Here is a 27,061-nt window from a genome sequence, read left to right as displayed (position 1 = left end):
ATTCATCCATTGTTTTTCGATCTACGGTGTTCAATCGAAGCACTTTTTTCTATGGGAAAATGAGTAAATGAGTGGGACTAGGCCAAAAACAGCGACAAGCACCCCCTATAATATATATGTATGCATATGTATGGTGTACGGGTGCCTTACACGCCTTGAAGGCTGGATGTTGGGGCTGGGGTAACCTTGGGAACCAGAAGTCTAAACTCCCTCGTTGATGCAGACCTTGGTGGTGGTATACAGGGACTACCCCAGGTTCCCCAGTCCATACTGGCCTCAGGAATTCAGACGACTATAAAACCTTTATGGACCACTGGCTGGCTGGAGTAGGCCAGCATAGGGAAATGGGAATCTCTGCGAATAGTGCCCAGCCTGGTAAGAAGTCACAAGCTCAAGGAATGGGGTGGAGGAGTCATGTTCATGCGGAGAGAAGCGAGAGACCCCAACATTAAAGCAACCATTCATGGTGAAAGCACATCGCCAGTTTCTGAGAGGGGAAGGTCCTGGTGAAGGGGAAACCTGGGCAGAAGGGGACTGTCTAGAGGTGTTCAGTTCATTTTCTTGGTAAGACTCACAAGTTTCCCTCTCAAAAAGGACTTTGGGATCATTTTATAGTCCCCAAATACTTCTATTAAAGTTTCAAAAGCAAGGAGAATGCTCTTTACGCTTCCCTTTAACAATCCAGGGGATTTGAAGGCAGAGTGTGGGCTAGCGCGGAATGGGTTATACATTTCTGTTGGGCTCTCGCTCCCCAACTTCAAATTGCACTATGATTTTCCTCCGACATATATTTGCATACAGGTAAATGCTAAACATAGATAGGTAGATTCCATAAGCATCCAATGGGTAAATGCTACCTGCAGAGCGTGATGTTTTCCGAAACGGATCAGAAAAGTTAAGATTAAAGGTTTTTTTGCCTACACATTTCCACTCCGTTTTGGAAATGACAAAAATTGCATGGAAGTGATTAAACAACTAAATATCAACCAACCACAGAGATTGTATGCTGCAGGGCAATGGTCCATGGATCTGAGACTACAGACTCTCACAGATTTCAGTACACATATGGGCAATAGTTCTACAAGAGTCAATGTGCCTCATTATAAGTTAGCCGGTCCGGGAACTATGGTACTGGTAAGCATGCCAGTACTGTAGTTCCCGGACAGGCAAACTGCGATTTGGGCTCGCGGGTGCCTTTCTGCCTGCCACGTTTGACCTGACGGGCAGAGCGGCACCCGTGAGCACAGCATGTCGCATGCACCGGAACTATTTATAACGGTGCCGGTGCCGGGGAGCATTCCGTTCAGGTGCCCGCAAAAGGGCAATTACCGGGACCGGCAGAGCTGTAATGACCCGGTAATTGGCCATTCGCGGGCGCCAGACATTTTCGGAAGTTTGGCAGCAGCCTGCCGGTTTTACCGGAAAGGCTACTGCCAAACTTCTAATGCGGCCCAATGTACAGTAACAAGTGTGGTACAAGTCTGCGTGAACATGAACTGTGAGCTTTGCAGGTGCCAGTGCTGAAGGAGGAAGCCTTTGTTTAATCACCGCTCACACACATGGACTGTTCAGCACTTCATGTGTCTGCAACTTCTGCAATGGCGATAAGGAATGCAAGATGGCAGACAGTGCTAACACGCTCCGGCTGCCGAGCCGTCCATCGGATCACCCGAAAATCAGGTACAGCTGGGAATTTTAAGTCCTGTAGCAACAGAACTAAAAACAGGGCTCACTTGCTGCAGCAACACAGGTAAGAACTATGCAAAAATTGAGAGATACACGAGGTGATATAGTCAATTAATTGTACCCGTGTAGGGAGGAGATAGTTACCAGGGTTGGGTGCCTTTACCTGCAGAGTGATTCTGGGCCCAGACGGGCATATTTGGAATCACTCGGACCACCCCATCTGTAATGCTGGAAATGCTTTTGTGAGACATGACCCCCAGGTCCTTCTCCTTCTACATCCCTAGTGTGTGTTTTCTTTTTTCTTTTTTTTCTATTTATTGTTTGTTAGCCATAGAAAGAAGACAAAATTATGACTTTTAAAACATCTACAACATAAAAGAAATCTCATAAATCAGAAAAATGTCTTCAAACTAAATATTTTACATACTCACAAGTACTACGCAATACAGACAGTATTACGAGTATGACGGTAAGCCAACAACGGTGCTGGTATTTCTACCAGCACCTTTGGTACCGTACCGCCATGCTATGAGTTCTGCTCGCGGGTGCCCTTGCAGCCACCAGGTTTTACCGGGTGGCCGTACCAGCACCCGCAAGCAGAACTTGATGGGGATCACCCTCCCCATTCCCATTGAACCCTATGGGGCTGAAATGGGAATGGAGAATCATTTCTCTGGCGCCCAGAAAAGGGCAATTACCGGGTCCGCCAAAGTCGTAATTACCCGGTAATTGCCCTTTTCTGAACACTGGATAAAGATCAATACCGGCGGCAGCCGTGCCTGTACTACAAGCACAGCTACCGCCATACTCGTAATGAGGCCCAATGAGTTGAAAAAAAACATAATTCATAATATGACAACACATATCTTTACATAAACAGGCGTACAAAATAAAAACGTATTGTCTTAATAGAATCAATTGAATTGAATTCACAAAAGAAACATCTTAACAGCCTAAACCAAAATAAGAAAGAGAAAAAAAAATCACAAGAGCAAGCAGACACTGATGGACATAAAACCAGAGTAAAGAACCAGATACTCAGGCTGTTCAAGCAAAAAAGGGCAACCCCCAACTGAGAATAGTTCCAGACAAAAGAGAAACTCATCCATTCAATTTCAGCTCTTACTAGATTTTGTTTCCCTACTTCTTCCCAAATTCAATTGCTACAGAAGAGTAAGAACTTGAGCAGTCAGAAAGGTCTTGTTTCCTAATGCTAATCTATCCCAAAACACATCAGAGTCCAGCCAACGTACATCATGAACAAATCTCTGAAATCTTTCCAATCCCAGGTACCAGAACATTTCGACAGTAGATGTTGAATTGACTTTCTTTTTCGTCACATTTATCACATATATCAGTAGTGTATTCCTCTTTGTCTCTAATAAACAGAATCTCTAGGGTTAGAAGCAGATTTAGTCTAAACCTCAGAAATTCTGATCTTGAATCTGGGTCTGACGATTTATTTAAGTAGGGAGGCATAGTGACCTTCGTTTGTCCATTAATGAGAGTGACGATTATATCTTACCCAAACTCATTTTATCAATCGTCCTTATCCAATCCATTTGTTTCATCCATTCTTTTACTTTGCAAGGATTTTGGACAAGGAGATCGATTGTACAATCTGAGTTAACCAATATTTCCGAGCTCTTTCATCTTAGCTTGTTAAGAAATGTATTGTCAGCTCTTTGCATTAATAGAGCCACATCCTCATAGAGGGAGCCCTTCAGTGGATCTAGGATTAACCTAAACATGGAGATCCATTTCCACTCCATCCATGACGTTAGCGAGGTCAAACCCAATTCATATCTTAGGCAAGCTACGCGGACACAGTTTGGCAAATTCAGGGTTCTCTTACAGAGCTTGGCCTCAATCTTGTGTGTTTTCTACACCCAAGTCCAGTTTGGACCCCTGGAAGTGCAGCTCTTCATTCTTTATCTTTGATGAACAGGAAACAAGGGATATCCCTATGGTGCCCATCTCTAGTGAGTGGAAGGAGGGGCGCTTAAGACCCCCCTTATTCCTATGCTTCTCGGGTGGGCCTAGCCATGGCTGTTTAGGTCCCTGGGGCACTCATGCGGGAACACCTCCAAGAACCGTGACCCCCTTCATACAAGAACATCCCTGGATACTGTCATACCCCCGTGCACACCCTTGTATAGAAAAACTAGGACTCAATTTTGTAACACACAGACTCCATTTGCAAATAGCAAAAGGTCATTTAGATTTCACTCCAGCTTGCAGTCATCCCCATCAGGCGCATACAGACAGCGCGGCTCCCCCCCGCCCACCTCCTCCCCTCCACCGTCCACGGAACCACTTGGTTCCCATGAGAAGGCTGGCAGCAGGAATGCAACAAAATCCACACTGTATCACTTGCTGTCCGACTCCCTCCATTGATTCAGCTGCAGCCCAGAACGAGGGCCAGAGATAGGGCTATCTGTCTCTGTAAACCTTCCCTGCACCCCACGGACCCTGGCCATAAAAACATAACCCCCGCGCATCCCAGAACAAGGTTAACAGCCAAACGGACTCCTAAATCAGCAATCCTACCTTCCTGTTGACGTATATGAAAGTAAATATGCCTTTTTCATTGTGTAAGAAATTATATAAACTTGATGATAACCTAAGAAAGCTTATGCATAAGCAATGTAAATGCATATACGTGTGCCACTGTAAGCTCCTATGATAAACTGTTACATTGAAAGCAAATTATATGTTGTCCATGATGTTACAATGTTGAAATGTTACCACGACTAACTGTAGTTACAACAATTAATGAACCATAAATCTGTGCAAGTTCACACAATGCTACCTCACTGTTGAAAACCCTGAATGTAATTGCATTTACACTGTTAGAAAACATCATATGGAGTTTAGTCGCCCTGGTCATCCATTGTTGTGCGAGTCTCTCTCTGTCTGTCTGTCTGTCTGTCTGTCTGTCTCTCTCTCTCTCTCTCTCTATCTCTGTCTCTGTCTCTGTCTCTCTCTCTCTCTCTCTCTCTCTTGCTCTCTCTCTCTCTCTCTTTCTCTTTCTCTCTCTCTCTGCTCTCTCCTCTCTCCTCTCCCTTCTCTCCTCTCTCCTCTCTCCTCTCTCCCCTCTCTCTCTTTCTCCCCACCCCCCCTCTTGTCAATATCGGATGAATACCCCTGACCATACAGTGACCCCACAACCCCCACCCCCAACTCAGTATTCGACTTTGTTTAAATAAGGGAGTGATACCGTTGATAGAAGCGTGTAATTCATGTTCATTTCCAGTAATGAATACGCATGCTTCAAAGCCTTGTTTTCACACGTGCAAATTGCTGACTTTGCTGACGGATGATCTGGTCAAAAGTATGAATGGATGAGAATGTGTGGCCACAAGGGCAAATGTTACAGTGGTAGGACGTCAATGTGTCAACCCATCGGATGTCGGACTGATCAGCCCAGCTAAACATGTGACCCCATGTACCACATCATCTCGTCACGTGCCCATGGACCAATCAGCCATTGCCGACCATATAGCACCCATAGGTGCCTCCTCTTAGTGTCCAATCCCAATCAACTCTGTGCCTCTCAGGCCCTCCCCTTGCTCGATGACACAAACTTTGTATAAAAGCAAGTTGCAACATGTTTTCTGCAGAGCACTCTCGGCATGAGCAGAGTAGATTCTGTTTGCCCTAACTTTAGATAAAACCCTTTAATCGTACTCTCACTTGGTCCTGGTCTTATTCCCTCCTGGGATGTACCTTTATTGACTCTGTTTGGTGATTTACCAGCAGAACTGGGGGCCTCTCACTTTCATTGGTGACCCCGACGCGATAGCGTTCTTTCCCGTTCTTCTGGCATGAGATGCACCCCTGGTTTGACCCTGAGCACGCTCCCTCAAGAGCTACCCGCCAACAGCAACCGGTACACCTAGATGTGCGCACGCAGTAGGGCGAGCGAGTATGGGATTCCCTCTTAACAAAACCCATACGTACCACTCGCCAGAGCCGGGTGTGGTCTTTGAGTGAGGAGCAGCACACTGTCGATCGGGTCCAGAGGGTCTCGGATCAAGATGGACACGTGAGTATTAAGTGCAAGTGATATTAAAGGCACGGGTGGGAGTCAGATTAGGAGGTCTTGGGACAAAAGATATAGTCCGGGTAACACATAGGGGTGTGGAAAGGTGAAGCTAAAGAGGGTTGAAGGGGCTCTGGGAGGGTGGGGTTCTCTCTATTTTTTATACTATTCTTATTTCTATCGCGTATGGCTATTAGGACGGTGACAGCGTTAAAGATGACAAGAGGTTAAAAGGGATCATATATTGATGGGGGGGTGGAAGGCGGCACCACACAGTGCCATCTCGACTAGTACAGGATATATGGGTCTAAGAAATTGAGGTAAAAGAAGATAACGTTGGGGTGCAAGGGGAGACCCGGAATATCAAGTAGAAACGCTTTCATCTGACCTTTATCTTATCTGTTTCCTCCTTACCCCCACCCCTTTTTTCTAGTGTGTAGAGCCAGAGCAATATTGGGGACAGTGGGAAATATTCTGTTTATGTTTATGTTTTTCGTTGTCTATGTGAACGCAAATGTCCATTTTTGTGTGAAAAGGTTATTTGTGGCACATGAAGTGAAAAGAGAATTTGGTGAATTATGAGAAAAAATTGTATGTTTAACAACGTGGTCTGACAAATATTGAAAGGAGAACGAACAGTTGATCTAGGCTAGTGAGAAGTGTAACATATATCAATTTGGTTATATGAGAAGTGAACCGGTATGAAACAGAAACGTCAGGTAAGGCATACTAAGAGCAAAATTACAATGGGTGCAGAGACGCCTCTTACCCATATTTGTAAAACGTTACCAGTGTATGTAGAGGAAATTACTAAATACCATGAACAGTGGATCGTGGAGTTGAAGGGCGAAGGGCTACCCCAGGTATGGCCTGAAGGAGGGTCCTTCGACAAGGAGGTGTTATATATGGTCGCCACTTTGTCTGCTATTAAGTACAAGGGAAAGCAGTTACAGAATAGGAGAGAAATATTTGATCTGTCGCGCCTGTTCGAGGAGCTGCCCCCAGGTAAAGACAGTGAGCATGGTACATCTCCCCTGACAACAACTGGCAGTACAAGGCCCCCCACTCAGGGTGAGAAAATTATAGAGGTCACACGTGTCTACCCCCTATTTTCAAAACCAGAGCCTGCAGAAGGGTATAGTGACCCCGTGTATGTAGCACAACCTGCAGCCCCACCTGTACATAAACCATCCGCCACTGCACCGCCCCCGTATGAGAGCCAGAGCACAACAAGACCCCTAGAAGCTTCAACAATTGATATTGGAAAACTTGCACAGGATTTAGCATCGCAGCTCACAATGGCCCAAACAGAACTGTCCCGCATAAGGGCTCTGGGAGAAGGCGGGGTGGCATCTACCCCCGGGCAGAATGAGACGACACTCCCCCATTGAGTGTAGGAGCAGGAGAAGAGGGATGGAAGAAAGGAGAGATCTTGTTCAGAATAAATGACACCCCTACATGAATAATTGAATTAAACACAGTAGACAGGGAACGGGAGGTAGAGGAAGGAGGGGCAGCGACAGAGAGGGAGGAAGAATGTTGGAGCGACATAGAAGAGCAGGAAGAAGAGGGCAGCAGGATAGGAATCACCACTGGCGGTGCCGCGCTTGGAGAGGGGTTACCCTCCGTGGAAGAATGGACAGGGAAGACTAAGAAACAGGGCAGGGCATATGGCAGTGGTTGGAAAGAAAGGAAAGAAGGTGAGTACCAAAAAGGGGGGGAAAATGTGCAGTTGCCTCTGATACACCGGGGGGCAGGAAGGCCAAACTACATACCGTGGGCCCAAATGGAGAAGGCCAACTTGCTTAAACAGTTACCCCCACTCTCCGGAGGCGCCAGCAAGTGGATATATGCATTTGAAAAAAACACATGGCAGGAGTGCCCTTGGCAGTGGGGGATGTTAAAAGCTTGCTGGTTTCTGCAGTAGAAGACCAGGCCAATAGGGTCTGGGCAAAGGTGGGGTTCCCAGGAATAACGCTAGACTGTGACCACCATGAGCCTCGTTCAACACAGTGCGTGCACGCATGTGGGACGCGTTGAGGGAAACATTCCCAAGACACTCCCGACTAACAAACAGTGATGCAATGTACAATGAATGATGAGGAAGATGCAATGTCCTTCATTCTCCAGGTGCAGGACATGTGGAGAGCGGAAATGGGTACGGCCTGGGATCAATCAACGTCCCTGTTTTACTTCATTATAAAGCTGGGGCTCCCAAAGGAAGTGCAGAAGGCCCTCGATAAAATAGCCGGGATAGAAGCCAAGGGGTGGCCTGAAATTCAAAGTATTATAGTACACCACTGCAAGAGGATCAAAGAGAAGGAAAAGGAGATAGCACAGCGGCAGTTTGCAGGCGAAGCTAAATTAGTACAAAGCAAGTTAATGACGGTTAGTGCAGTGGTGACTGCTGGCGCGGCAGGAAAGGAGCGGGAGGAAGAAGATGGTCAGATGGGGATATCAATGCAGATGGTGGCAAATTGGACAGGTAATGGCCAGGAACAGTGGGCAGGAGAGAACGAATACGAGGGACCACAATGGCTACCAAGAGGGGGTGAGGCAATAGAGGAGGATTCAGGGGATCAAGAGGAGCGGGTGCCGGGTATGGAGGACCGCAAGGGGGAATGCAGGGACAATGTTGGCATTGCGGGAGGTGGGGCTATTTCATGAGAGAATGTTGTAGCAGGCCAAACAATTCATACCCGAGTGGACACCCGCACCCAGGAAGCCCCTACGGGCTGCCAATGGGCGGAAATAGGAGAGACAGTCAGCCCGATCCTAGGTACATGAACAAATGCCCAACAACCCCTCCGGACACATCCTCCCACCCCCAGTGTCATAATCATGCCGCCCACGTGCGCAACCAGACTTATGCCACTACAGCCAATGGGGCCCCAACAGCACCGTGTAGGGGAACAGCAGTAGTGACAGGAAATGTTTTTGACATAGATTAACTGCCGTGGCACTCAGCATAGGACAGCCCACAGAGAGCACTTGCGTGTCCAGTACTATCGATAACCCGCAATGCAGCAGAGGAACCACTTGTTGGGGCAGCGATAGCAAACAAACAATTCATTTTCATGGTAGCTTCGGGAGCAGAAAAGTCATGCCTCAAGGAATGCAGGTTTCCGCTTTCTAATCGGACCTTGGAAACGCAGGGGTTCTCTGGGGCGGTGGTCGAGGTTCCATACACAGAGGAGCTAGACATAACGGTGGGGGAAAAACTGTACGTGCCCCACTGCTGTATTACGAGGAATCACCCATTAATCTGCTGGGAAGGGACCTTCTCAGCAAACTCAGTATGTCCATCTCGTTCACGGAAAGTGGGATAGTGTGCTCCACGCCAGGCATATGTACAATTTGTGTGATGTTAGTGATACTTACACAGGCCGGCTTCCGGCAAACACGAGGTATACCCTTGAATCCAGACATGTTCATACAAGGGTTGAGAATATTAACACGAGTAGTGCCATAATTAAAGAACAACAAATGGAGAGTGCCTTCAGAATTCATCTGCCGCCCACTAGCAGACCCAGAAATAGTGCCAGGGTCAATCGTGTCCTTGGACATACACGCCGTGCAGGTCTCAGCCCAGAGGATAGCAGTGATAGCAATGGACATGCAGGGATGCCAGTGGAGGACAGTACTGTGCATCAACGCCAATAAGGCCCTGCGAGACTTTACTGATGAAGAACTTTTTTCTGATACAGCAGACGCTGGGGAAATAGTAATGGAAATTGCAATCCCATGTGACGTCATGATTCAAAGACGAGAGGTGCAGCTACCTCTCGTGGCAATGATCAAGCCCTCACCAGATTACTTTGAGGAAGACATGTCCCAAGTGCCACAGCAATTATGGACCAAAGGCCCACACGATGTAGGGCTGCTACATGAGGTGACACCAGTAAAAATCAAGCTCAAACCTGGGGCCATTCTACCCGGGTGAAGCAATACCCTATATCCCGGGAGGCCGAAGAGGGAATAAAAGATACAATTTATGCACTAATGGTGCAGGGCATAATAGTACCATCAATCTCACCTTGTAACACCTGCATTTACCCGATTAAGAAAGCAAAGGGAGGGGCATGGAGGAAGATTAAAGATCTACACCCCCTCAACGACATAGTACAGAAAGAATTCCCTCTTGTCCCAAATCCTGCCTCAAATCTATGCAGCATCCCCATAGAAGCCACCCATTACACGGTGGTGGACCTAAAGAATGCCTTCTTTTCAATACCACTCGATCGAGGGTCCTGGTACTTGACCGCATTCACGTTAGGGGGTAAGAGGTATGAACATTGCAGGCTGCCCCAAGGATACTGTGAGAGCCCTAGCATTTTCCACAGAATACTGCACGAAGACCTTGGAAACATACACACAGCGACCCCCAAAATTCAGTACATAGACAATCTGTTGGTTTGCGGGAAAAGTGAAAATGAATGCAGAAAATATTCAATCGTCCTGCTTACACATCTTGCACAGAAGGGGTACAAAGTAGACAGACAAAAGTTGCAATACTACCTAAAAGAAGTACTGTATCTAGGGCAATTGATCTCCAAAGATGGTAAAAGGATTATCCCAGACAGGGCAGCAGCAATAAAAGCAGTAAAAGAGCCTAGTACAGTAAAGGAAATGCAGAAGTTCCTCGGCATGTGTAATTACTGCTGCGCATGGATACTAGACTACGCATCATACACAAAGCCCCTGCTACAGGCACTCAAAGAAGCACAAAGGGAGAACACTAAGTTGCAATGGACACGAGAAATGCACACAGCCTTTGACATGCTCAAGGAATTGATATCTACCGCACCAGTTCTTGCGACTACAAACTATGAGCAGGAATTTTATCTTTTCTCACAATGCAATGGCACACTCATGACAGCTGTGCTAACACAAAAAACTACCAAGACCAGAAGGACCCTTTTGGGAGCTGCATATAGACTATGCAGACATGGGAGAGAGGGTGTAACGGGGCCAGGTACTTGATCAGTGTCGTGTGTCCATTCTCCCGGTGGGTGGAAGCAGGACCATGCGCTCACCCAGATGCACGATGCGCAGCTAGGCTCCTAGTGAGAGAGGTGTTTCCCTGCTGGGGCATCTGTGACGTCATACGTTCCGACAACAGAACGCACTTTGTAAATGACATGTTTAAGCACATTACCACAATGTTGGGCATAACCCACAAACTCTGCACGATTTATCATCCGCAATCAAATGGCATTGTGGAAAAAATGAACGGATTGGTTAAAAGTAGACTGTCCAAACTGTGCCACACACTCCAAAAGAACAGGGTGTATTGTCTACCCCTGGCGCTTTTATAAATGTGAAACCACCTGTCACTGCATGAGATTGTGACCTGTAGGAGGATGCATACAGCCCATTCACCCCTGCGCAGACAGTCAGACGCCCATCAAAGTGCCACTGTTTTAGGTGAACAGTTCCACGAATACCTCAGGAATTTGACAAAGGCAGCAAGTGCAATAGCAAGGCAAATAGCACCCCCCTCCACAGAAGATACACCCACAGACACAGCAGCCCCCACCACAGAGGACGCAAACTGCCAGCTGATGACAGGTGATATGGTTTACGTGAGAAGTTTTGTGAGCAGATGGAATGGCCCGAGATTCCATGTCCATACAAGGTGGTCTTTTGCACACCTACAGCTGTTAAGGTGGAGGGATTAAGATACTGGGTACATTTGACAGATGTATATAGGGCCCTTGAGAGCCTAACTGATCAAGATACCCAAGAAGGTGAAGGAGGGGGCAGTGCACAGGTTTAACCCTCAGAAGGGGCTAGACACTGATATCACATTGAATGTTAGATAGAGAGTCAGGGGTAATAGTATCAAAAAGGTGATCATGTGAATAGAGTAAATGCTTTTTGATGATAAAATAACTAGAAAAGGTTGGCAAAACGGTCTTGTTGTGCAACTTGTGGCTTTGATTATGAATTGAAATAACAACGTATAAATAAAACTTTCCTTCCTCCTGCAAATGAAGTGATACTGCTATCTCATTCATCTCCCTCGGTTTTCCCTCCCCAGACGCACGATGTGAGGAGGGCAGATGGATGGACACAATGTAGGCAAGAAATGTATAGATGTAAATTTCAGCCAAAGTAAAAATTATGTGTAAAAAAATGACAATAGAGAATAGGCTCAAGGTGACAAAAATGTTATGCATGATTAACAAATGCTTATGTCTCATTTATTAGGAATATCATCTGGCATGGACGAGCCTCCAACGTCAACGAGTGGTAGTGTAGACAGGGGTAGAAGGAGGAGAGAGGCATATCCTAGCTATTCGTATGAGTGTGTACTGTTTGTGTGTGCAGTGATATTCTTTTCAGTATTATTTGGCCTGTTTCTATACTGGGTCATAGCATACATCTCAATTGATGCTGGCCAGGGGGGAACAGGCGTGGAGAAAATCAAAAACTGGACCCATCTAATTTGGGATGGGGCAAGGTTAATATGGGGGCATTGGACTTTGGAAAAGGAACAGAACAGTGTTGTTAACACAAATACCACCCACAACACAACAACACAGGCCACTACATCACCCAAAAAGGTGAACAGTTCTCATTTTAGTGTATATACAATGAATGATAAAATGCCCTCAGAACTCTCCTGGGTACAAGACCATCCATACCCCACAACTGTACCGACACAAGAGACAGACATACCCACTAGCCCAACAACCAGAGTAGAGGGTAATAGGAGCAGAGCCATGTTAAGTATTCACAGCAATTTTTATATTGGAGATAATGAGCAAGGGTGGGGAGCTGAAGGGAAAACATTGAGGAGAGAGCGGAGAGGAGCAGAGGTAGACGAGTGGGAAGAAGAATATAAAATAGGCTTCAATACAGTTGATAACCCTCAGCACCCCCATCAAACAAATAAGTGGTATGCCGACATGAGCCATACAGCCCAACAAACAACTAATGAGAGCTGCTATGTCTGCTCCCTTATACCCCATGCCTCAGGCACTCCCAAAGTGCTACTGCCACAAGAAATCCCACTTGCAGAGGCCCAATGTCTCGTACATCTTACGCTGTGCCACATCAAAAATACATTTCAAGCGCACACAGTCTCTTTTGAACTATTACAGAATGAACGCACATGTTACTCCCGGCCGCAAGGAGTCATTTGCATAAAAGAAACTTTTTTTGTAATTAAAAGGAACGTTGCATGCTGACAACAAGTGGCAGAAGGAAGAGATATTATGCAAAGCAGAAGCACTGCGAGGGCTGTCCGAAGATAGACTCTCATGGGTACAGAGAACATGTGCTCCCAAATAGACTGAACACATAAGCAAACTCACAAGGGTCACCACTATCGAGAAGCCCTTCAAATTACAGAAAAACATTTCATACAAACTATGCTTCCATGGAGAGGGAAAGAGGGACATGGGAAGGAACGAGAACTGTTGCAAAACCCTCATAATCCCCGACATGAAAAAATGAACTGCAGTCTTAATGAACACGTATTGGATTTGCGGCAACATGGCCTACCTGCATCTCCCGCAGTCCTGGAAAGGAACATGCTCTCCGTCAACACTGCACTCTGCATGAATGGTAATCCCCAAAAGCCACATCAATGGGAAGTTCAAACGTGAAACACTCGACAACGCGCCTTTCACCAACACCGCTCGAGACGAAACATGAATATGGCATTGACGAGGAAGGAGTGCAAGGCGCATACAGGATAAAGAAGCAGTCATCCAACTATATTTCCACCAAGTCGTCGGAACTCTTGGCTCAGATACTGGACAAATACAGACTATTCAGCTCAATAGAGACATTCTTTGCATCCCTCGTTCCCAGAATCCAGGTGAAAGCAAATGCCAAGTGGCTGCAGATTACAAGGTGGGAGCTCATTCAGTTGGCCAACAACATTGAAGAAGGGTTCAATGTCATCAAGGTAGAACTCCGAGCCTTGCAGTTAATGACGATGCAGAATTGATACGTATTATTATTATTATTAACAACGATCGATGAAGGTGTTTGCCGAAAAATCGGGAGCGCATGTTGCACATTTGTACCTTCTGCAGACGCTGAGAATGGCTCCCTCGCGCATGTGATAGCTGCAGTACACGACCTTGGTGAGTGAATGAAGGATGAAGGAGGGGCACAGCCCAGCACATGGTTCAACAATCTGTTTTCGTGGGTGCCCTCCTTACTTGGAATGACTGTAAAGCTCCTCATCCTTTTCATCGTCTTTTTACTTCTGATTTTTTGTGTGTGCCAACTGGGACTTCGATGCTGCGCAAATGTATTTCCAAATGGCGCACTAATTATGGTGACAATGGGATGTGCAAATGATGTGGCACAAATAAAACATGAGGCCAAGGTACAAACAGAAGACGCCACAGGTCCCAAATATAGAATGACTGCCATAAACAACACAGGACAGATAGTTGATAGTTTATAGTTTATATCACACAACTATCAAAGAACCGAGAGAATTATGTTGGTACGAGGAAGTGAGGGTGAATCTGGAAGGTGATGGGGAGGTGTATATATATATATGAGCTGCACCCCTGACAAATATGCTAGAAGGGGACACAGCCTCAGAGCAGTATGCAGGGCATGGATGGCAATAAAGGGAACCCCTGCATGGGACGAGGCAGTGGCAGAGGAGAAAGAACGGAAGAGGCTGGGACAGTTACAGTATTCGTTACTTAAGTAACGAAAGGGGGGAATGAGTGGAAGGAGGGTGTGCTTAAGAACCCTCCCCCTTATTCCTATGCTTCTCGGGTGGGCCTAGCCATAGCTGCTTCAGGTCCAGGGCCCTGGCCCTAGGACACTCATGTGCAAACACCTCCAAGAACAGTGACCCCTTTCGTACAAGAATATCCCTGGATACTGTCATACCCCCGTGCACACCCTTGTATAGCAAAACTAGGACTCCATTTGCAAATAGCAAAAGGCCATTTAGATTTCACTCCAGCCTGCAGCCATCCCCGTCAGGTACACACAGCCAGCACGGCTCCCCCCCCACCTCCTCCCCTCCGCCATCCACAGAACCACTTGCTTCCCATGAGAAGGCTGGCAGCAGGAATGCAACAAAATCCACATTGTATCACTCGCCGTCCGACTCCCTCCATTGATTCAGCTGCAGCCCAGAACGAGGGCCAGAGACAGGGCTATCTGTCTCTGTAAACCTGCTCTGCACCCCACGGACTCTGGCCATAAAAACATGACCCCTGTGCATCCCAGAACAAGGTTAACATCCAAACGGACTCCTAAATCAGCGGTCCTACCTTCCTGTTGACATATATGAAAGTAAATATGCCTTTTTCATCATGTACGAAATTATATAAACTTGATGATAATGCCTCTGCCTCTGCCTCTCCCCCCCGTCCCCCTCTTCCTCTCCCTGTCCCTCTCCCTCTCCCTCCCCCTCTCCATACCCCTCCCCCGCTCCCTCCCCCTCCCCCTCTCCATCCCCCTATCCCTCCCCCTCCCTCTCTCATCCCCCTATCCCTCCCTCTCCCCCTCTCCATCCCCCTACCTCTCCCCTCCCCCTCCTGAGAGACAGAGAGAGAGAGAGAGAGAGAGAGAGAGAGAGAGAGAGAGAGAGAGAGAGAGAGAGAGAGAGAGAGAGAGAGAGAGAGGGAAAGAGATTGGAGGATATATCTACAAGATCAAAAAAGTGAAAGGGAGGAGACACAAGGCAGGAAGGGGACCCAAAGAGGAGTAGGTTAAGATAAGACAGCAGGAGAAGTTTGGAGGAGATACTTGATAAGAGGAGTAGGGAAAGAGATATCAGAAAGTAGTTGGAGGAGATATTAGAAAGGAAGAAGAAGAGGTTAGAAGAAGGCAATATGAGGCAGAATAGAAGGGTGGAGGGAGACATCAGGAGGAGATTGGAGGTGGTATTAAAGAGGAGGAGAAGGAGGTTGGAAAAAAGACATCAGGAGAAGGTTGGAAATAAATGTTGAGGAGGTCAAGGAAAAACTAAAAAGGGAACGTTGGAGGCTGTGTTCAGGAGTCAGGCTCAGAGGTACAAACATCTGGCAGAGCACTTAAGAGGCATTGGAAGAGAAATAGGAGCGAGGGCAGGGGATAGAGGGTGCAGCAGGTGACCCTTTAGGCACAAGATGGTTGCAACCAGCAGAAAGGGGAATGGGATAACTGGAGCTTTGGGGAAGGGAGCCAGGACCCTGATACAGAGAGGCATTAAGGATCCAGAATGGAAGCCGCAAAATAATACCCACACTATCAGCCCCCTGGTGCAAGTTTTGGGGTTGGTCTCACCTATTCAGCCAAAGCTTCCACCCCTATGCAGTCCTAAAATGTGGGCACAGTGAGGCCCAGAGACCTGATCAAACGGGCCCCCACGAACCAAGGACGAGAATTAGATGACCAGAGTGGATGACCCAAGGATAAGTCACAGACAAAAAGAGTCAACAAACTAAGAAGACAGGAATGGAATGTGGAAATACTTTAAAACCCAGATGGAGATTCGATAACTAAAAAGGCTTCAACTCTTGACCAATGAGAAGCCAACCCGGTATTACTTAAATTCAGTTGCATATTCTTCATTTGGTCCAATCCCATAAATAAACCTGCAGTAAAACATAACTTTCTGTGTCTTGCTTCTGTTGTTTCTACTCTGCTATGTCACTGAGAAACGAAAAAGTAGGTACATTTATCATTGTAACTGGTGTACAAATGTATGGGGCTTTTATATGATGTCTGGAGCATATGCATCAACAACTGAAAAGTGTGAACATGTGGCTTTATGAGGAAAGCAGGCAGCAATTCATGTGGTTGCATTATATGCAACACATGTGTCTGAGTGTTACATCTGGGTCTCTATCTACTCCTCGCCCTTTGCATTCTTCTCGTACTAGGGAGCATCTATTCCTCTCTCGGCGCCTGGCTGCTCCATTTTAGCAATGCTGGAGGTTGCCTAAGAGACGCGTACCAGCTCCAACATCGACTGTACAGGAGCGTCATTCACGTCATGTGACTAACCAGCTGACTTTGACTGCAACATGGGCCCACAGACTCCGCCCCTCATCGTCCTCATAAAAGAATGCTACATCACTTTGGCGCTGCTTCTAATTATAGTGTTACTCTAATTCTGATAACTGCATTTACTTCTGACCACGGATTACTCTTATCGACTTCCTATTGCCTGTTACCTTGGAATTCATTGACTCGAATGTTGACAAACCGGAACTCCGACACAGACTTCTTGCCTAACGTTTCTGTGCCTTGATTCTGGAATTAGTTCCTTCCAGTGCGGTCCGTGTGTATCCCGCTACACACCTCACAACCGCGCTGGTCTGCTGGAATCCCACTTCTCGCAATTGTGCATTCCGCTACACACCATGTAACAGTGCTTCTCCGCGAGAGTCTCGCTGTTCATTACTCTGTGACGCACAAATACAACCACACCTGGTAAGCTACATAAAGGTTGTTATTTGAACTGTGCTCTGTTACAGTTACAGCCCGACTCTGTATTCCTGAACTCTGCTACCAGTCCTTTACTACACACTTACCTGAGCCTGTAATTGCCTCTGGACCTTTCAACTCCAACTGCAAGGTTTCTGAATTACACCACGTGCATCACTGAACACTTTGCTGCCCGGTGCACCACCCCCGAACCTAGAAGCGTCCCTCGTTCCGGCTGGGCAGATACCCTCTACTAACCTTCCCATTTATTATTTTTTCCGGCCCTTGTTTAATGACTCCTTGAACATCCAGAAACTTCCATTCCTCATCGGAGGGGTAAGCTGATCATTGCCAGTCGTTTCTTGAGAGTTGTTAAGAAACAGTAATAGGACATTTAGAGTATTACTTGTACTTTGTTCCGCCCTTGTGCTAAACTGTTTGTACTTTCTTTACAGCATTGGGGTGGCGGCGTGGGTGTTCCCCGCTCTTTTGTGCAAGCAACACCTCTATCTGTCCATACATTCAAACAGCAGAGGGGTGTATTGCAAAGAAGAGTTCCCTCATGTTGAGGAGGCCTGGTTCTGGGTAAATACTTGACGGGAGATTATCCAAAGATTTGGCTGAGGAGCTGTTCTCCAGAGTGGTTCTCTCCTTATCCTGGTCGCTCAACTTGAGGTCTTCTATTCAACGCCACGGCCTACCCTGCTCGGTGGTGAGTAACACTGAGCTTTCATTATTCATTCTGGGATATTTTCGGCTTAGTTTCTTGGATCACCTTCCATCATGTTTAATGACGAGGTCCATCCTGACCCCGTAAGCATCTTCTATAACTGATCCATGACATGATCCGGGACATGGTACGTGTGTCACTGTTACTGCACTACGTGCTTCCCAAATTGGTGTTGGCATGTTGCTACTGGGAACTATGATGCTTGTCATTAGTAAATCATATTCTTTCACTTGAACCTGAAGCAGGGCAATAGGTGATTACATTCATCCTGAATTGCTCTCAACAGAGGCACAGACACAGTTGCTGATGGGTATTGCCTGACCTTTGAAGTGTGTCTGTGGTTCTGTTGTAGACTTGACTACAAGTGAAAGACTGTTCATGCAGTCTGTCAAATGTAATCGCTGCCACAACACACAGCCTGTGTTGGTGCCTCTCTGCAGCATTTATTACACAATATACTATGACTCTTTACATGACCCTTCATTTCTTTTAGAATGTCACTCTGTTAGCCACTCTTGTATGAGAAATGGGCCTGTCCCGTCCTTCCTATTTCTGTAGCACTATCTCATGAGTGAGGGTTGTTTACATATATGCCACGTGAGGACAAAGCTACCACGCAAGTTAAAATCTTACTATCCAGTGCCTTCTTTTTCCATGAGCAGGGACACCAATTTCCCAGAAGCAGCGGTGTCAATGTGAGACTCCACAGTTGGGCCCTACATCTTTCCTAACCATTGATGCCTTGTTTCCTCCTCATCGTTATGCAAATGGCCTGTGAAATCATTAACGCAAACATGCAAATGATGCTCCTGCAAAGGGCTTGAACAAATTAAAGTTCAGGAGCTCACCCATCAGAAAAGATCCATGACGTCCCTCTGCATCTAATATTCTGAAGGGTACCTGCTTACAGCCTTGCTCTGCCCAGGTGGGTACAGTAGTATCAACAAACGAATGAGCAAGGTCAGGTAGATCTATTTGCTGTAGAGCGACCACTGCTGCATCCCTGGGTGGGTCACCCCATGTGTGGGTGGACACAGAATTATCACAAAATCTGTTTTACTGCAATAAAGTTGTATTTTTAAGTGCAGTTTGTGTGGTAATACACTGCTGTTTTCAAAGAACATAGGGCATTCAACATTAAGGACGTACAGAGTGTAGTATCTGAGTAGGAACAATCAAGTAGTTCATATTTGAAACAATCTAATTCTTATGTTTGTTCATTCTCTATGGGCTCCTTGGGAAGGAGGCTAGATAGTTTAGTGGAAACATAAACAAGTAGGTGGCCCATTGGGTGTGGGCATAATACAGAGTTGAACAACAACATATATAACAAGTCAACACAACAGTGTTTTGGCCATTTTGCGTGGAGCTGGGTGAGCTCTAGTGGTGTAGGCGGCCTTCATCAGGACAGGAGTGTCTTTAGGAGAGGAATATCCTATGCAGTCTGTTGGAATGAAACAGACAAAGAACGTGTAAGGATGCAGATGGTCGACAAGGGTCTGGCAGAGAAAAAGTAATAAATACTTGATGGGGCCGATGCCGGTGCTTAACGAATCCAAAGAGCACAGTGGCTCGGACTTCAAAGTGGGAGGATCCACTTCCACAGGATGGATTCTTCATCTTGTGCATAAAGCGCGGTCATGCCTGTCAGAAGATGAGGAAAGGTACGATAACTAATTGGTGCAAATTGGGTGTGTCCCCTCTATAGCCTATGGTAAGTATAAAGCTGAAAGAGGTGGTGGTCCTAGGTGTGGTGGTGAGAGATGACCTCATAACGGTCCCACTGTGGAATAGAGTGGTGCTGTGTGTTAAAAATGGAAAAAAGGCTCTGCGATGTCATAAAATAAGGGTGGGGCACTCATGATAATCCTGTCAGGACAAGACATGCTATTTGGTGCACTGTGAAAAGTAGTTGAATAAGCACAGTTCGACAACACATGCCACCAGAATCAGGCCCTCTGTGTTGTTTAAAATACTGTGTGCAGTTCTACATGCTTGCTAGCGCTCTCCGGTTAAATAACCCTAACTGTTTTCCCCCACCCCATTCCTCCTCATGGGTGGGCAGGTGGGCTTTACAGCCTCCATGAACTTCCATCTTTAGTTTAGGATCTGTGAGTACAATTGATCCAGACCATAATCAGAATGGCAAAAAAAGAAAGCAGCTAGCCCTACCCATGGGCTGGGTTTGCTATATACCCTCTGCTGCTATTTTGCCACCTAGACCCTGCGCTGAGGCAAATCACAGAAAATTTGCCCAACATTGGTTGCCGTCTTATAGTAGAGTGAGAATAAAATGTAAAGACTGTGACCACTCTTATCCCTAATGCATTTTTAGCCATGCAAGCTTGTGAAGTAAGGCATGCTCCCTTTTTATTTTCAACCAAGCAAACACGTTAAGTAGTACATACAACTTCCATGGAGAGTCAGAGACTTCTTTGCGGGAGGCCAAAGGGGACCCCACTTGGCTGACTGATGGACAGAAGCCAATGCACATTTTTTGCAACGCATGAAACATTTATGTCATATGGTCTACTGTGCGGCTGAGGCTATGGCCTTGCGGACCACTGAAGTCTGGCCTGACCAATTAATCCTGTAATGATTAATGAAACGAGAAGCATTGTCCCTATCTCATGATACCATTACATTATTTCTTTCGGCTTCTTTCTATTCCAATTCCCTCTCATTCCTATTCATCTCACTCCTCTCCTCTGCCTTCCTACACTATGAATTCTTATCAGCACCTGGAGGAGTGGCGCCAGCCAATCAGGAGGCTTAGAATGTGTGGGTGAATTGCAGATAAAACTCTTTTCCTGCTCCTCTCCCTCAGGTCTCCCTTCCCCCTTAATTCATGGTAAGCCAAGGAATGTAGATACCATGGCCAAAGACACAGGGCCTCATCACGAGTCTGGCGGTAACCCTTAAATGCGGCAGTAGCGCTATTACCACTGCAGTTAAAGATCCGCCAGATCATGACCTTGGCGGATTTCCCCCCAGCTCTCAGCTGGGGGGAAATCTGTGGCAAATTTGCCGATTTTTGGCACGTTTCCCGCCGGCGGTAATAGCGCGAATTTTCCCCATTGGGCCCAATGGGGAATGAGGAATTCCCAAATGGGCCCAATGGGGAATGGGCAATAACTGTTCCGCCAAACCCATGATCCGGCGCTAATAGCGCCGGGGGTTTGGCGGTAGGGCTATTAGCGCCGGCGCTATGCCGCCCAACTCGTGATGAGGCCCACAGTGTTGAAAGCCCTTCTTCTTACTCCTCCTAAGTCCCAAATGACAAGGTTCCAAATATGTGGAAAGCTGGAAGGAAATATGCACACATTTAACTAGGGTGGGATTTCGACCATGGCTTCCCTGGGTGCAGAAGTGCCGTCAGGCATATCTGGGGGTTCCTGAGTCCTGCTAGCGCCTTTATGGGAATGGTTTGATAGGTGTGTGAGGAAGGAATACTCTTAGGATGGGCGCCTATGAGAGACATATACATAATCCTGCCTTTGACTAGCCTTCTCATACTCTGCTGCAGTTCTCTGTCGTGTTAATAAAGGGCATAATGTGAATGCTAGTTTATGATGGAGGTGTAGGGTCTAGTTAACACATTAGATTTCCAAGTCTACCTTCTGTTCCCGTTTCTATTTCTTGCATGTTCAGGGGGTGCTACCTTACAGCTGCTTCAAAGGTGCTTGAACATTCGACATGTAAAGCAAAACATTATAATGAAACCTCAACATAATATAACATGACCTAACCAGCTATTATAAAAAGAAACAGACATTATATTCTATCAAATTCTTTTTCACATTATTATGAATACTGTAGTTCAAACATAATACTGGTTCTGGCTATCCAGACTTTATTCTTGTAAGTAATATGGAGAAATTGCCTTTTTACATACTGTGTTGCACATTACGTACACATGTTAATTATTAACCATGCAAAACTCCATATTTGTACAAACACAGAATACACATATTATGTATTATGCACAATGCAGAACTCCTTATTTGAATGTATTATTATATTCTGATTTTTGTTGTACGTTTTGTTTCTGCAATTCTCTGTCCCGTTTTGCTGTGGCACAGACGGGCTAAAAAACAGTGGTGTGGAAGTTTCCCCAGACCAGTGCCAGCGGTTCACATTAATTCAAAACTTTCCACCCATCACTTTTTTGGCTATATTTTGTCTCCCTATGTGAGAGAGGGTATGCCCAGACGAGTGAGTGCCCCTTGCTCTCTGCGCCATCGGGAGCCAAGCTGTACCTCCCTAATGAGGCCCAAAGAGGTCAAAACATGTCTGGGGTTGCTTGTGTTTCCGTGCAGAGGGGACCTGGCCTAGCAGTTTGGGGTGGGCTGCTACCATTGGTGGCAGTACCTGACTGATTTGTATATGGCTGGACCCCTTTTGCAATGGTGCAGACGGCCTAAAAAACAGTGGTGTGGGAGGTTGCCCAGAGCAGTGTCAGTGGATCAGATTAATTCAAAACCTTCCAGCCATCACTTGTTTTGTTATAGTTTGTCTCCCTATGTGAGAGAGGGTATGTCCCGACGTGGGTCCCTTGCTCACTGCAACATAGGGAACCAAGCTGCACCTCACTGATGAGGCCTAACAAGGTTGAAAAATGTCTGGGGTTGCATGTGTTTCCATGCAGAGGGGACCTGGCCTAGCAGTTCGGGGTGGGCTGCTCCCATTGGTGGCAGTACCTGACTGATTTGTATATGGATGGACCCCTTTTGCAATGGCGCAGATGGTCAAAAAAAATGTTGGGTGGAAGGTTGCCGAGAGCAGTGCCAGTGGTTCAGATTAATTAAAAACCTTCCACAAATCACTTTTTTGGTGATTTTTTTTTTTATAAATTGCCATTCTTTTTGTCTTTATTTTTGACTTTCTTGATTATTCCTTTTTATTTATTTCTTTCTTTGGCACCCACAGTGGCTACAGACGCTGGCGTCCCTGTGCATGCCTGCATGATAACGTCACCACGCGGCAACCTGCACGCTAGTTTGTCATGGTTGTGTCAATGCTGGTTGAGCTTGTCGCAGCTTGATTGTACCACTACTATCTGTTGCTTGAGCAGGCATACTGATTCATGCTGCGAAGATAGATACTTACACAGTAGATTTTCTTATTGTTTTAATTATATCCGTGTTCCCAGTAGATTAGCTTTATCTGCTTGTATTTGATTTTTTATTTTCACAATTTTTCTTAGATATTTTCATCTCTCCAACATCTACTTATACCCCTGCCACTGTAAGGCACGAAGGATGCAAGTACTCTGTTTTTCTGTATTATTCGTGTTGCACAGTGTGTCTGGTAGAAGCACTGTACCGTATTTCGAATAAAGACAAATACAAAATGTCCACCGTTTTCCTTCAAATTGTTAGACACATTTCGTACAATGTAAATCTTACCCTCCTGCAAACTGAGCAAGCAGGGGCTGGATACATGTCTGATGCACTCTACGAGACTGATATCCCGAGGCAGTCCAGCGCTGGAGGACGCCGCCCAAGCACGGGTTTCACTTTGCTCTCCCCTGTAGCATTTCTTGAGAAGCTCAAGGAAAGATAATCGCATTAGGAGTGGGGCTTAATTGTCTTAATTTATGTGTCTGTGTACTTCCCGCAGTAGCTCATTTCCTCCCAGGTCCTTGTGGCATTTCCTTTGAGACTGCTATGTTTTGACATGGTCATTATCTTCTAAATGAGCACTGGAGAATACAAGGGGTGGAATGGTCACAATGAAGACCTTCTGTTGTCAGTTCCCTTATCTGTTTAGCAAGGATTTTACATGGCCTTATCTACTCCAAGCTCCGCCCCTTCCTATCTTGTTGTTAAGGATAAAATATTACAAAGAAAGTTCTTATCATTTTTTCAGTTGACGGTTCTCTGAGCAGCAGAAAGTGGTGAGGGGGGCAGCAGGTAGGCCACCAGACCCTAAAACCTAAGAAGTGTTATCCTCACATGAACTTCAGCCGTCGTTAATCGGGCAGTCGCAAATAATGACGGTAAAGCGAACGTATACATACCCGGAACGCCTCCATCCACCAGCCATCCCTTTCGGACAAATGGTCTCCTTTTTCCTTTGAAGGGCTCTGTTGGGAAACACATGTACACATGCATGTGTTACTTGTGTGAAGCAAGTGAAAGCAGGCATAATGCAGAATGCTAACCTAACGTCTTTCAAGTAATGTAAAAGGCACCCACAGCATTACACACACATAAACCAGTCTCACTCAGAGGCGCCCCCAACATTGTTATTAATAGGGGTGGCCCACTGGAAATCTCAGGGTGGCACACAAAGTTGCATTCATAAGAGGCAGGTGGGCTGGTGGGAGTGGGGGGACAGCGTTTAAATAACGGCGGTCATGGCCCCCTTTGCCCGCCCACCCCTTGGTGGCGCCTCTGGTCTCACTTTGAAGTACTTCTTAAATGATATGATTTATGATATAGCATTTATAACGCGCCTATACACAAGTGTTTCAAGGCGCGATGAAATATAAAACAAGGCCTTCTTATAGAGGATCGCTTCTGAACCCGCTGCTCGTGGGCAGTGGCGCAGTCTGCTCAGTGTGTTTTCATACTGCGGCATGTGTACATTCAATTCATAATCCCTCATTGCTGTTGCACAGATCGGAATATCACTGACAGAATGGCAGGAGGTCGCTGTCAGCGTTAGCACGGATGTGTGCATGCTATAAGGACATGAAACATGTGGACGGGCCATCAGAATCCCCTCCTGTGCATTGGGGGTGCCCTTATGCGAGTGAGTGGAACTCCCCCTTCAGATTACACGCCCTCAACGAGGTGGGGGTGCACACTAAGTATTAGACAAGGGGCCTCATAGCATCTTCTGCAACACCAAAGTGTGGGCCTTGCAGGCCAAATGGTAAAATGTGAAGCTGGCTCGCGGGCCGCATTTCTTTAGAATACACACATGTCATTGCTGAGGTATCTGCCACACCACCCCTTCTACTGACCAGGGCCCATGCTCTGACAAGGCACACCATTTCTATATTATTTCCCTCAGGTTTTCATACCACTACACATGCTCTTAAAACCACACAGGTTGTGGACATATATGTTATTCTTACTGAGGTATAGATCTGTCAAACCTTGCAGTAAACGTCTTTGTTTTGGACACGCCTAATATTTTTCCACCTGTTCTACCACAATTCACTTCATTTTTTTTTTTTTTTTTTTTTTGAGGCTGTGATCTCTAAACCATTCATTCTAGCATTCTACCATTTCTTCATGTCATTCCACGGTCTCTTGATGGTGAACTTGGACTTGTCGGGATACACTTCGCAAAACTGGCATGGCTTGTGGTTGCCTGGCATGGTTTTCTGGCTCATATCCCTGTGTGTACTCTCTATGTACTGTATCCTATCATTTTACCAAATACAGAGGTCATCCTTGAATCGCTGAAATTACTTTATGTGCCCGCCACCTTAAAACATATCGAATACCTATTGGCAATAACCCGAGGGTGACTTGGAAAGGCGGGAAAATCAGTGACTTTGAAATCAGTTTTAATGCGTCCGCACAAATAGGCGTAAATACTTTGATCTTTCTATAAGCTTTTTTTGACACATGTCATGAACACCGCGCCAATGTACGATGAACCTAAACATTTCAGACTAAGGATTCCCTTCAAGGTTACAGATATTAAAAGGAAACCGATCCTGTTCAAAGCAACCTAACCTAAAAGAACCCAAAAATAGAACTCATAATACATACGAAGAGATTGCAAACAACAAAGTGCAGGGGCAATTGTACATATCAATAGATCTAGTGTCTGTCAGGCACTCATTATCAGTGTGAGGGATTCACAGAAACATGGAATTGTCCTGAGAATCCAATTCCTTATGGTACTACCTATTTACGGGTAAAAATGTCCTATATCGACGCGACCAGGCACTATGTATAAAGCTGGCTACTGCTAAATAAATCTTATCATTGTATGTCACTTTACTTGGGATCAGAGCATCAGTGACAAACCTGACCCCATATCATTTCATTAATGGGATCAGGTAGCTGACTCTTAGGTCGCTTTATAGGGGACCAAACAAATAGCAAGTGGTAGAGACTCAATAGTGTCATTGCAATGAGGCCATAGGGAACTGGAATGTTGATTCCATTAGTTCTTTAGATTCCCTAAAGGAAAGGTACCCAGCCTACATCGTATAAATAGTGATCTGGCTAATGTATTTATTTAATTTATTTACTGCATTTATATAGCGCTTTTATCCAAAGCGCTTCACATAATAACAACACTGTGCAACAAATAGAAAGAATAACAAAAAAATGCCTCACCGTAGGAGTTTGAATCATTATTCAGGGAAGTCATGATAAAGGAGATGGATGTTCTGTAAAAGGTTAAAGCAAGAGCGGATGTCCAGAGGTACAGTATTCCACAGTTTGGGAACCAGTAATTGAAAAGAACGAAAACGAGAAGCAGCACCAGGAGGGGAGAGAACACAAAGAAGAAACTGAGAGGAAGAACAAAGATTACGTGATGGATGATGAAGGGAAATCAGAGCACATAAATAAGGAGGAGCCAACACAGGAAAAGATTTAAAGACCAAACAAAGAAATTGGAATTTGCAGCGCTGCTTAATGGAGAACGTGGGAAGATAGAGCAAAAAGAAAAAGAATGCAAACTGCATAATGAAGAAGTGACCATAATGGAAGAAGAAAACATTTCGGGAGAGCAACATAAAGTGAGCAAAAATAGTACAACTGAGATAAAACCAGAGTATGAAGCAACGTTTTTGCAGAGGAAAAAGTAAGCAGGGGACGAATATTCGTATTGTTAAATAAATGAGAACGACAACAACGAACAACAGAAGAAATTTGAATCTGAAAAGAAAAGGAAGGGTCAAATAAGATGCCGAGATTACGTGCCTGAGATAAAGGAAGAAACAGAGGAGGGAATAGAATCAACAAAGCAGGAGATATTTTAGAAGAAGATGGAAAAATAAGATTTCAGTTTTCTTAGTGTTTAAACAAAGAAAACGGAAAGGCATCCAGGAAGGCTGCAAGAAATGGCTGCAAGAAAGGAAGACACATGGGAGTGAATAGAATCATTGAAAGAAGAAAAAGACAGAAGGATCTGGGTGTCATCAGCCTTCAAGTGCCCCTGAAAATCGAAATCTGTGATAAGAGAAGCGGTGCAGAGCTTGAATAAAACTGGACCTG

General features: G+C 45.8%; 1 protein-coding gene across 1 annotated transcript in view; it reads right to left on the bottom strand.

Moving 5' to 3' along the window:
- STPG4 (sperm-tail PG-rich repeat containing 4) overlaps nt 1-27,061 on the bottom strand; it is a 384,338-nt gene that overhangs the window by 243,285 nt on the left and 113,992 nt on the right. The window contains exon 2 of the mRNA XM_069608424.1: nt 23,890-23,955. Coding sequence (XP_069464525.1) covers nt 23,890-23,955 — 66 coding nt within the window. The remainder of the gene's footprint in view (nt 1-23,889; nt 23,956-27,061) is intronic.

Source organism: Ambystoma mexicanum, chromosome 4q, assembly GCF_040938575.1.
Source record: "Ambystoma mexicanum isolate Mex_15411 chromosome 4q, UKY_AmexF1_1, whole genome shotgun sequence".
Taxonomy (NCBI): Eukaryota; Metazoa; Chordata; class Amphibia; order Caudata; family Ambystomatidae; genus Ambystoma; species Ambystoma mexicanum.
The sequence above is the reverse complement of the archived record's forward strand: the minus strand, read 5'-3'. Positions and strand labels throughout refer to the sequence as shown.